This window comes from Mixophyes fleayi, chromosome 5, assembly GCF_038048845.1.
Source record: "Mixophyes fleayi isolate aMixFle1 chromosome 5, aMixFle1.hap1, whole genome shotgun sequence".
Taxonomy (NCBI): domain Eukaryota; kingdom Metazoa; phylum Chordata; class Amphibia; order Anura; family Limnodynastidae; genus Mixophyes; species Mixophyes fleayi.
In genome coordinates, this window is record NC_134406.1 from 69,442,258 (window position 1) to 69,454,420 (window position 12,163).

Below are 12,163 nucleotides of genomic sequence, written 5' to 3' on the forward strand. Positions count from 1 at the left end.
AAAGGGGACTATTTGCACTCCTCTGGAATGAAGATAGGCTGGCATTATTTTTGTAAACATTCTTGGAGCTGTCAAAAGGCCAAATGAGAGAGCTCTGAATTGGTAGCGAGACGGTCCCACTGTAAGTCTGAGAAGGGCCTGATGAGCCTTCCAGATAGGAATGTGAAGGTAGGCATCTATGATGTCTATAGACGCCATGAATTGATTTGGTACCAGTCCATTGATGACTTGAGGGATTCCATTCGAAACCTGACCACCTGTAGGTGCCAGTTTAACTGCTTTAGGTTTAGCACAGGCCAAAACGAAGCGTAAAGAAGAGCGGCAACACATGTAGCAATCGCCTCTTTCTTTCGAGGTTCCCAGGGTAAGCTGGTTGCAAAGAGCTGAGAAGGTACCGGACCTGATAGATCTATTATGTATCCTCCCGTCATGATGCCCCAAATCCAATGGTCTTTCTAGCTTTCTTGAACAGACTTTGATCTGATGTTCTAGTCTCTTCTAGATCCAGAATACCTAAAGTCTGACGAACAGCTACCACCAGGTCGTCAATACCCTGATATCTGGAAGACTCTTCTGGGTCTAAGACCTGTGTAGAATTAGAGTCTTCTATCAGTTCACCCTCCTCTTCTGACGATCCCCCGAATCAGAGAGGGTCAGAAGGGGTTTAGTGGATCGGTGTCTCTTATTTTTTGGTAATGGCCTTGGCACATCGAAAAACTGGTTTAAGCCATCCAGCCCTCTAACTAGGGAAGCCGACCAAGCTGGTTCTCCTGTAGGAGGGTCTTGTGAGGTGCAGACCGATGGAGCCCCAGCCTGTCACAAGTCAGTGGACTCGGTAGTTCCCGTTGTCCTGCCTGTTACTAGGGGATCAACTGCTACTGAGGTAGAGGGGAGAACTACTGCAACTGCTGGAATCTCTGTTGGTTTAGATAGCAGCTTAACCAATGTCTCAACCCCCTGTGTCAGGGCATTTGCCCATGCTGGCGTTTCCGCTAGTGGTGGTGCGCTAACCTGAGCCTGCACGGCTAGGGTACCCCCCGTCAGAGCCGTAACTTAGAATTCTAGCGCCTGGGGCGAGAAAAACTAATTCCGCCCCCCTAGGCTTCAATTTTAACCAAATGAACATAAAATATTCCTAAACTGCAATCCCACCCACCCCATTTCAGCGTTGCGCCCTGGGCTGTCGCCCCTATCGCACAGCCCTAGTTACGGCCCTGCCCTCTGTTGCAGTCACCACAAAGCGCCCCCGGGTCCTGTAGTCTCATTGGTACGTTATCTTTACACTTGGAACAGGTATAATATTTTGCCCGAGGTGCCTTTCTCTCATCAGTCAGTTTTTTAAGGGAATAGTAAAACAGTAAAAGAATGAAATGCTGGCAATCACTCACAAGCAAACAAAAAGATACTAACTAATCTATGACAGAGTCAAAAGTTAGAATCTCTTGCAAAGGCTGTGTGTTATGCAATTCGTATTCTATATTTTTGTAAAAAATACTATTGCAACAACAACTCTATTTCAATATACCCCTATCTATAATATAGAGATGTAAGAAAATTGATACTTAACCTTCCAATCAGGCTAAGATTCTTATGGAACAGTAGAGATCTGTCAGCAACTCAGTGACCTAGAGGATGTCTGCAGCCCTTGGAACAGCCCACTTGCTTCAGACTGCAAGGGGGAAACACTGTCCTTAGAATTCTCCAACTTCACCTGTTTTTCCTGCTCCTCCTTGAGTTTTCTGCTGTTAAAGAGGGCAATCTGCTGCATCTATGTTATGTAGCAGTCGCCATTAGCAGATTTCTGGTGGCCGTTTTTCTTATTACACAAGTACCACCCTTCCATTGCTGAGGAGGGGACTTGGTATAATCCAATATGGCAGCCCCCAAAGCTCCGATTTACTGGCGCTCTTTACCGTTTTGGCAGCGCTGCTATCCGCAGTTTTTTAGCAGCCTGTCGGCGGCTATAATCCGCTTGTCAGCGCTGATCAATATATGTTAAAATAAAATAAGAAACACTATCATTTTAAGTGAGAGAAGCCCGGCTCTCACTGTCTAACTAAGTGTGCTCTGCCATCTAACAGAGCACACTGCCGCAACACTTAAGTTAAAATCTTTAGAGGAAAAAACAGAATAATTTCTTCCTGTCATAAAAGTAAGCCGAACTCTCTTGGGCACTTAAGACTGAGGAGCTACAGGGGTTGCAGAGGGGGAGGGGTTTGTCAGCTATGATACATTAACAAAGTTAACCTGTTAAGTGCCAACTTCACCTCCACTCTCACAACCCCATGGTAACAGTGTCCCCCAGATAGGATGAAAGAGAAAGATAAGATAAAAGGCATTGAATAGATGATAAAAGAGCAATATGACAGTGGCAGTATGAGAGATATGGTAGAATAATATAAACACTCACAATATTTGTGGTACAGATTTTAGTTTATGGACAAATTCGCTGCTAGCTTTGTGTTGAGTTCACTGCTGCAAACATAGCTACCAAATACGCTAATAAAACGCACTCAGCACTGACAACACCATACGCACAACGGAACAAAAGTAGAATAAGAACTGTAATCCATTTCATGAGGTGTCAGTGTAGAAAACAGTACATGTTTCAGGATCAATGATCTCTATCGCTGGAGCTACATTAATAGTGCACCATACTTACCATGGGGTATGGATCCAGGCCATCAAGCATCCTCTTGATATTATTCACAATCTCCCTGGTGTCATAATTGGGAAGTTTACAGGCCCATCCAGTACCTATACCTTCTGCCCCATTGATCAAGACCATAGGAATAATAGGCATGTACCACTCTGGCTCCACTCGCTGGTTATCATCATATAGAAACTTGAGCAGATTATCATCCATCCCGGGGAACAGTAATCTTGCCAGGGGGCTGCAAGATAGGAAACCAGAGAGAGTTATACAATGTCATACTGGCTTCTCAAAGCACCTAAGCAAAGAGGGTATTCAACCTCACAATTATTGCATTGCGACTTACCTTAACATTGTGAAAATATAACGAGGACTAGCAGCATCTTTGCCACCATGCAACCGTGTACCAAACTGACCGATAGGCTGCAGTAAGCTCACATTGTTACTTCCTACAAAGCTCTGTGCCAGGTTCACAATTGTCATCATCAGGGCTTGCTGGAACCAGAAAGAAATATAACATGATGATAATCTGAAAGTCATGATTACTGGTCAGTTTAGTTTGACATACTTTGCATGACACTTGCCTCCCCATGATGATAAGCAGACATTTCAGCAACAGAACCAGCCAGCTGAGCAACTTTCACTTCACGCTTATCATTTCTTTTAAAACAAGTGAACAGCACTTTTCTTTGTCCAGGCTTCAGACCTAGTCGATGGAAGAAAATGGTCTATTTAACTATGATAGATGAAATTATGTACCACCTACAGTAAATTCTAAGGATATTATTAGCCACTGGGAAACTCATATCATGAACCACTAAGGTCACTTCTAATCTCTAAAAATTAACTGTAGAGGTACATTATTCATTATGCACATGCACAAAAAAACAAAACAAGAAATACAGAAGAAACACAAACAATTACACACCATATGACAATTCTACACAGCAGCAGACCTTGCTATTTGATGCACTGTGGCGTCACCATTTTCTGTGAGCTTCTCACTGATCCAACAGCATGTGAGTGTCTCACATATCTCACAAAAACAGTCTACAATTTACTCTCATAGCTCTGGGCAGAGGGAAGATTTGAATGTGCTGCTGGGCCAGTGAGGAGCTCACAGAAAATAATGGAGTCCAAGTGCATCAACTCACAGCTGGGGGTGTCACTTATCAGTACCACAACCTACAGTGGAGAGCTCAAGCATATTTTTATAACTTCAGTCTAGACTTATTTAGTGGACTTTAAACACTCCAGCTATCTTACATATAATATTTAACTAACACACAGCTTTTGGTAAATATTAATGTCAATAAGTAGCATTTCTTGCCAACTCCATCTGTTAAAAAAAAAAAAAAATGGGGTGGAAAACTATTTAACTCACCATCAACAAGAGAAGGGATGGACCGTTCATTGTCGGAGTTCGAGAACAAAATCAGCTCTTTGTTGATGAAGTCATTGAAGGTCAAGTGTTTTGTGGCTGTCCCATATAAGAATTGCTGCAGGGGACAAAAAGAGGTCCAATAACAAAAGAGAAGTGAAAAACACCCTCGCCCTACCACCTTAATTTTCTTCCCTACTCACTTTACCTCAGGCAACCCATGCAATCGGCGCTGACGTCGGTCCTCCATAAAGTTTGTCAGCCATTCTTTTCTATCATCAATTTTCTTTTTGCTGAAAGCCTGTGGGGTTCAGGTTAGATAACAGGATCAGAAACACTGCATTAAATACATGAGCAAAGATATAAAAAAATAAAAAATAAAAATGTAATCAGAGAATGCGTTCTACATGTCTGAAACAGAATGTATATAAATAGGAACGTCTCACTTTTTGGCATGTTAATGGAAATAGAGCATGGTAAGAAACTTACCACGCCATGTGCCATGGATGATGCTGAAGACTACTTTTTGAAGCAGTGAGCATTTGTTTCTTGCATAAGTGGCCCTATGTAAGTGGATATATTGACTTAAGCAAGCAGTCTTTTCTACAGCATTAACATTACACCAAAATGAAGTCTAATGCTGCAAAATAACACCACATTGCAGCTGTGTGATCAGAATTGTGTGCTTGACACTTACAACACAATGCCATAAAGTAGGGCAGAGAGAATCAGAAAGTGGTGGGTTAAATTAAAGAGAGGAATACTTCTTGTTTTACACAAGTACACATGGGTTATTAGACACCACCAATACTTCAGCAAAGAGCAATAGCTGTTTCTTACACTTAAACACTGTGGTCAAAATTGGTCTCTTAAAAGTTAAAGGGACACGGACAAAGGCAAAAACTCATGCTCTGTAGGAACATGGGAAGCAAGTGTGGTTCTTACCAGAGTGATCGCTGCATCATCCTCCGGGCCAACATATCTAAAAATAATTCGATGCCTGTCCATGTCTGCAAAATACTCTTTAGCTTCTTTCGAAGTACTTGTACCCAAACCTGAGTCACAGAAACATATTGTTAATATTCGCATTAAGAAACATAATATATATCGTCTATATTCAGTTACTAAAACTTAGAAAAATTAAAACCCTATCTTTTTTGTATCTTTAATTTACTTCACCTCAATTACCAAATACATTATTCTTTTTAGATGCAATACTCTAAAAGGAACACATGCCAAATAGTTGTGCCAGTCTGTAGACCACAGGAGTAGCTGAAAGACCTTCAATCTAAAGAAATATGTGAAGGTGGAGATTTTATAGCTGATGATACATAGGTATAGCTGCTTTAAAAATGTTGTTCTTAACAGTTGTAGGGAGCACTTTAGCAACATCAGCATCTAGGTTTGTGTAATAAAGTGTATCCGGTGTCTATCACAGTAAAGGCAGCCATTATGTAAGTTAAACCAATGTTCATGTAGAATGTAACCAATCAATTTACTATTATCTAGTGACATCACTGAGAAATAAATCATTTGTACCTGTGATGTCACTGGCTCCATGTGAATGTATAGGCCGATAATTAGTTCAGCTACCGAAATGGCTGCCTCCATTGTGTGTAGGCGACAAGTACATTGATACTGTTCTTAACAACTTTGGTTCCGATAGATGTCAGGGCTTCTGCATAAGCGAGAATTCATACAAATGCCTTTATATTATTTAGGTTTAAATAATGCTTACTTGTATTTTGGAACTAATATTTAAGAAAAAAAAGCAAAAAAACAAAACAAAACCACCACCAAAATAAACAAAAAACCACACCCACACACCTTTGTAATACTTTATCTTCCACAATTTCTGGTTTTCTATTTGTTTTTTCCATTCATCAAACTCAGGAATACTGTAGAATGCCAATTCCTGTTTGCTTTTCGTTGCCTTGAAAAACAAAGATTTTCACCTGTTAAATGTGTCTCCTCCACAAGAAAGTGGACAAAAAAAAAAAAAAGATTAAAGCTAGTGGCACCTTAACAATTGGAGTGATGAACTCCTCAAGAAAACTGTGTTTCAGCAAGGACGGCCAGTTGTGATGGAAAAAGTTAATCAATAAGCCTTTAATATGAGAGCCATCTTGATCCTGTGTAAAGAAAAATAAGTGATCAGACAACTGCTAGAAAAGACCTCAGCACTGACTTAGCGGACATATACAGCTCATGTGTGTCCTGGGGATAAAGTGGTATTATGGATGGCACTCTATAAAATCATTTAAGAGCAAAACAAGAATAATATATATGCTACAAAGCTTTACTACATGTTGCCTAAAAAAAAATAATTAAATAAACTTCTTGCAATGTATCTTGCTTTTTTTGATATGTGACATTTAACTGACTGCTAGTTTTTGGGGTTTTTTTTACATTTCGTAAGCTGGGTACACAAATGTGCAATTATCGTGTGGATCACACAATTCACGACAGTTTGTTCAGATAATGCAAGAGTATGTACACACCCACTATCATATTTTTTTTCATACCAAAACACATCACATCTGTTGATTTGGTTTCATAAACAACTAAAAATTCACACTCAACGAAGGAACAATGTCGGGCAAGTGTGTACAGAGTTGTAATGTTTTCAGAAGATGGTTATGAGAGATGAAGATCACAGATCTGAATGTGAATTGTATAGGTGTATATGCAGGAATAGGCATGCTCATCGTGACTTTCAGTCATTGGTGGAATCGTTACAGAACTTACATAGCTATATACCCAGCTTTATTTTGTCTTTTTGGAACACAATGAAATGTTAAATCAAGTAGGTTTGTAGGTAAACACTATGCACTATACTTGAGATCAAGGCAAACAGCTATAGGATTTTCTTGCAATATTTTATTAATTATTATCACAGAAAAAAAAAAAACAACAACTCTAGTCTTTGGAAGTTATACAAAATAAGTATTAGTAAGTAAAATGCAGCAAAACTGTAAACACTCTGGCCATTTTAAAAACCTAAACTGTCTTCAGCATCATAAAGAGACATAATTCTGCAAGAGATGGCAGCTGGCCATTCCTTACTGGAGCAAATGCAAGATTACCTGATCGGTCATAATCATGATTTTTCCATAACGCAAAGACTTGAGGGACTCCTGATCGTCATAGCTTTTCTTGTATTGTAAACCAACAATTTTAATAATGTTGTTAATTTCAGCATTTTCCATTATCTGTTGGAGAATATTAGATTTTATAAAAGATTGATGAAAGAATAAACGGTAGTAAATTGTGATGCTTGGAAACAGGATCGACCATGTAAGCAATGAATATATTGCGTGTGATAGGCATTGTCTGGATTACACACAGTGGTCATCTTCTCTTCCAGTAACCAGTTGCTGTGAGTTACATAAAGATTTAGCAATACACTAATTATGAAGTATTTACCAGACGTATTCTGCATCAGCTTAATGATTACGACTATAGTTTACATTCTTACAATGGCACATATGCCCCAGTGGGTTTTTGAGAGATTTGACTTAAAGTAAAAAAACTTTATTTATTATTTAAAGTATCTTGGAATTACATGTTTAATATTTATTAAGATCAGTTGATGGGTGTGGGTACACAAGTAACTACCTGTTTGTGCGAAGCTTCTCGTACATTGAGGATTTTCCCTCTGAGAGGGAACACCCCATACCGGTCTCTTCCTATGACACCTAAGCCAGAAACAGCCAGGGTCTTGGCGGAGTCTCCTTCTGTCAGAATAAGTGTGCAGTCCAGGGAATGTTTTCCACCTGTAAAAGAAAATAAGCCACTAAACATAATGAAACAAATCAGAGTTTTACCCTGTGACACTGTCAAAGCTGCTTTAAATGTATTGTACGAATTTTTAAACCAAGCATCACTCTTCTTCAATAGCTAAAATAGAGTGCCTTAAAGATTTAAAGCTTGGCATCATGAAAAACAAAACACACACACCCATTTTTAATTGTCCAGATATTTGTCTGGTCTGTAACCTTACTGAAGGAGACTGCAGTCAGCAACTCAAAGCAACTAAGCATCTGTTAAACATAATGTTTTGCATTCTGCATCATAATAGAAAAATGCAATGGCAAACATCTTTGGTTTCGTCAAGGATTGCACATAGGTTTGTGATGTATTCGTAGCTGCTTTATGTACATGAATTTGCATTATAGGCTTAGTGGACAGTTCACACAGATTTATAGAACTCACCAGCATCGTTAGCGTCGTCCAGTTTGGGAATGCCTTTAATTTTGCTGTGCTTCACAGATGAACACTTCTTGTTTAGCTGCGTCTGGGCCTTAAACTTGACCCAGTTTAGAATACTCTCCACAATGCCACAATTTGAAGCCTAAGCACAAAATAAGAAATCATACAATAATTACATCTTTATACAAGAGGCTCTGTAGCAAACTTGGATGCAGAATAAAAAAATAGCAACAAGTTAAAGTATTATTTACAATTTAAATATCATTGCATGACATGTGGTGTATATTTTTAACCCTTTGTTTAAAAGGAGAAAGACAAACGACAAGACTCAAGTAATCATGAAGATCATTCAGTATGTTTTGCTTTAGGAATCTTTTTGCCTGGCACTAACCGCTTTTGAAAACTTCTCCGATAGTGGGCACTTGGAGCCAAAACTCTTCGGCTGGAGGGTCATGTTCTCTTTTGTCTGAGAGTCAAAGGATGGGTTCTCAATCAAACAATTGACAAAAACCCATACGTGATTCTTCACCTGTAAACAGCAAGGACACAAGTTATTGTTTCCGTTTGGCAACATTTGAATTTGTTTAAATTATAGAAGTCAAGGGTTAATTAATATTAAGAATTAGTGTTAATTGTCTCCAAATACTAAAGGAATCGCAATTCTCTGGAGATTTCTAATTGAAAACGATTAGAGGGAGGTGCCACAATACAATGTTTCATCAATACACGACAAAGGACTAGAACTTCAAGTGGTTAAATCAGGGGAAATGTAGTAAATATATTATTTAGCATACACAATGTTTCAATATTGCGTATTCATCATGGGGATTCTAGATGGCACCCGCATCCATCTGGTTAGCAGAATCGCTAATGCAGGTTTTGAAAGAGCAATGTAATTACCCATCAACGAAACAAAATCATTTTTTGGTGTTATTTCAGAACAACTGTGGCAGTATCACCACCCGTTTTTGTTATTGACCAATATCTTGCAAAGAAAAAAAAAAAAAAAGTTCAGAGAATAACATGGTAATTTTGGATGGTAATAGTGCCAACACAGTAAATGACAGCTTACGGTAGTGTACGTATTAAATGTTACAACGTACCTGGAAGGGCTTCACAGAAACTCCAGCTTTGTTCTTCTTCTTCACAACTTCAATAAGTTTAGAGACTATTTGATCCACTACATAATCTACATGTCTACCGCCCTGCAACAAGAAATGAGAAATTTAGCAATCTGTGATTAACGTTTTCAGAGGTACGGCACAGACAGAAGCAGAAACCATTTTATGTATTTAAATGGGAAAAAATAATTCATAAAAGGACTGATCATTTTGCATATTCAAAAATGCCCTAAAAATGTAATACTTGAAATTTCAAGTAAGAACAATAAATCGATCCTATACAGCAATTCAACTCTTGAGCACTGGGTGATCAAAATGATCAATCACATTTCGGAATGATCTTCTAGGTTATATTAAAACATTTTACCACCTCACATAACCATTATAATAGTTCATCAATTATTATCACATTGTGAATGAAAACATCCCTAAGTTATAAGACCTTTAAGAGACCAATTGTGCAATATGTGTTACTAGATTGCAGGCAGAAGTGTTTCTGCACATAATTTTCAGAAAATATGGCAACTACCATGCCAAGGATTGTATACTTTGGACAAATGCGACCCAATAAATGATTACTTAATAGTCCGGCTATCTTTGTGTAAGCTATTAACAGGAAGTGTAACGCACAACTAGAAGGAAAAAAAAAAAATCAGACACAAAATGTATAGTAGGTTATCTGGAAAATGTTCATTAAAAAACAAAACAAAAAAACCCCACCATACTTGTGTTTCAAAGGAGGCTGTACAAAGGCCATAAAACTTTCCAGGCTAAGAAAAGCCAGGAGAACATCAACAATGTAATAATCAAATATCAACAAAAATGCATAAAACCAAACAAAGCAAAGATGTTCGAGCTTATGCATCTAATTAATATTACATTTTCTGAAGTTAAAATGCTACATTTCTGCATAGTTGCAATTTTGGATGACTGCCTCAAACAGCCTTATAAAAATAAGCATATTAGATTTGCATATAAAAATCATAAAAGCAATTTGACAGAGGAAACATTTAATAGTTACTTAAGAGCGGAAATCGTTGCAAAATTTGAAGGATGTACAGCTCCTTTGGCTGGCAGATTACAAGTCATGCTAAACTAGGTCATGTTGAGGAGAGCAAGGCCTGTATAATAATATTATATGATAACTAGAATATATTAATTTCTGCAACACCCAATAGACTAAAAACAGAGCTGCATAAATGATGATCACCAGGATGCCAATTTTACTTTGAAGAGGGGGTTCAGGACAAATTGTTTTGGTAGCATATTGGGGTAAATATTTGTTTATCTAATTGGACATCACATGCAAATGTTAGCAAGAATGGCGTTGTTGAGCACTTTTTTTTCATGCAAATAGTGAAACCCCCAAAAAAGTATTGCAAAACCTTTTTTTTTTTTTTTTTTTTTTTTTCATTATCAGTATATCCGTGTACTTTATTAAAGGTTGTTCTTACCAATAAGTCTCTAATACATTCTACTGAACTGATGTGTAGCTTCTGCCCATTTTTAAACCCAATGGCAATCTAATTACAAATGAAAAAGGAGGGTATTACTTTGAATCAATTTCTCCAATACCTTTTGTGGGACACTGCGTACCATGGGGTAGAGAGGTTGGCACAAGAGCTGGACATTACTCCTCCCCAGGTAGCTCGTCATTAATGAAATTTCAGTTTATAAGTTAAAACGCCCCAAATTATAGGGTTAACAGAAGAAAAAGATAGCTGGATGTTTATTATGGAGTGTAAATGAAGCGGGCATAGGTGTTCCGCTGAAAAAAGTAATCGGAGAAATGAAGTTAAAGCAAGTATGAAAATTCTCAATTATCTTTCTTCCTATTGAGTCATACTGCATACCATGTAGACGTTCCAAACCTACCCCTAGGGTAGGGTACTCTCGGGCGTAGCTGTGCGCAAAACCTTGTCCAAAGCTAGCATCTTTGGATACAAAAATTTAAAATGATAAAATCTGGCAAAGGCATGGACTGCGGGGACACAGCTGTCCGAGGCTCCAGGCCACACCATCCTGGAAGCACTCACTGATCTGGTAGAGCAAGTAGCGATATTTTCAGGAACTGATGTAAGCCTGTTGAATAACAGCTTGAATACACCTGCCAATAGCCTGTTTTGTTACTGCCAAATTTCTCTTCTGCGCATCATAAAGGACCTCTGTAAATCAGAAGTTTGTATACATAGATCTTTAGTGAACTGACCACATCTGGCAAGTGAAGAGAATCTTGATTCCCTGCAGATCTAGTCTGCTTCAGAAAAGGGACAACAATGTCTTTGTTAAGGTGCAAGCCAGACACCACCATGGCTGGAATAACACGATAGCCCTGTCATCATGAAATACTAGAAAGGGTGATTTGCAGGATAATAAAGCACTCAACTCAAAAACTCTCCTTGCAGAAAATATGGCTAAAAGGAGCACAGACCTCCATATAAGGTCAACCATGTTTAAAGGCTCAAATGGTCCGTTCCCAGGTGGAAAATGGGGGACCTTTATTCCGAATGTCCACCTTCAACCACCACAGAAGAGGCTGCCGTGTCCGAAGTGGAATTTCATGCAGAAGACAACAGATGTTCTTTTGAGGGCAAGATAGCTCTCGTTAATTTTTGGATAATTTTCCTCTGGTAAGAAAACGCTTTGCAGCCTGATGCTAAGTAGAAAAACACCATGTTCTGGAATCGGGTTAGATTTGTGATCATTTATAATCCACCCACGGGACTCCCCAAAACGGGAGTTATGTGGACTTGGTTCTGAAAAAGAACACACTCCACCAAATAGGGGACCTCAGTA

General features: G+C 38.6%; 1 protein-coding gene across 1 annotated transcript in view; it reads right to left on the reverse strand.

Moving 5' to 3' along the window:
• Window positions 1-12,163, reverse strand: part of TOP2B (DNA topoisomerase II beta) — a 75,250-nt gene that overhangs the window by 33,679 nt on the left and 29,408 nt on the right. The window contains exons 9-21 of the mRNA XM_075212354.1: window positions 9,350-9,451; window positions 8,638-8,775; window positions 8,250-8,388; window positions 7,653-7,810; window positions 7,121-7,246; window positions 6,056-6,166; window positions 5,862-5,967; window positions 4,980-5,089; window positions 4,243-4,335; window positions 4,038-4,152; window positions 3,238-3,359; window positions 3,000-3,148; window positions 2,663-2,894 (exon numbers count right to left, since the gene is read on the reverse strand). Of these exons, the coding sequence (XP_075068455.1) occupies window positions 2,663-2,894; window positions 3,000-3,148; window positions 3,238-3,359; window positions 4,038-4,152; window positions 4,243-4,335; window positions 4,980-5,089; window positions 5,862-5,967; window positions 6,056-6,166; window positions 7,121-7,246; window positions 7,653-7,810; window positions 8,250-8,388; window positions 8,638-8,775; window positions 9,350-9,451 (1,701 nt within the window). The remainder of the gene's footprint in view (window positions 1-2,662; window positions 2,895-2,999; window positions 3,149-3,237; window positions 3,360-4,037; window positions 4,153-4,242; window positions 4,336-4,979; window positions 5,090-5,861; window positions 5,968-6,055; window positions 6,167-7,120; window positions 7,247-7,652; window positions 7,811-8,249; window positions 8,389-8,637; window positions 8,776-9,349; window positions 9,452-12,163) is intronic.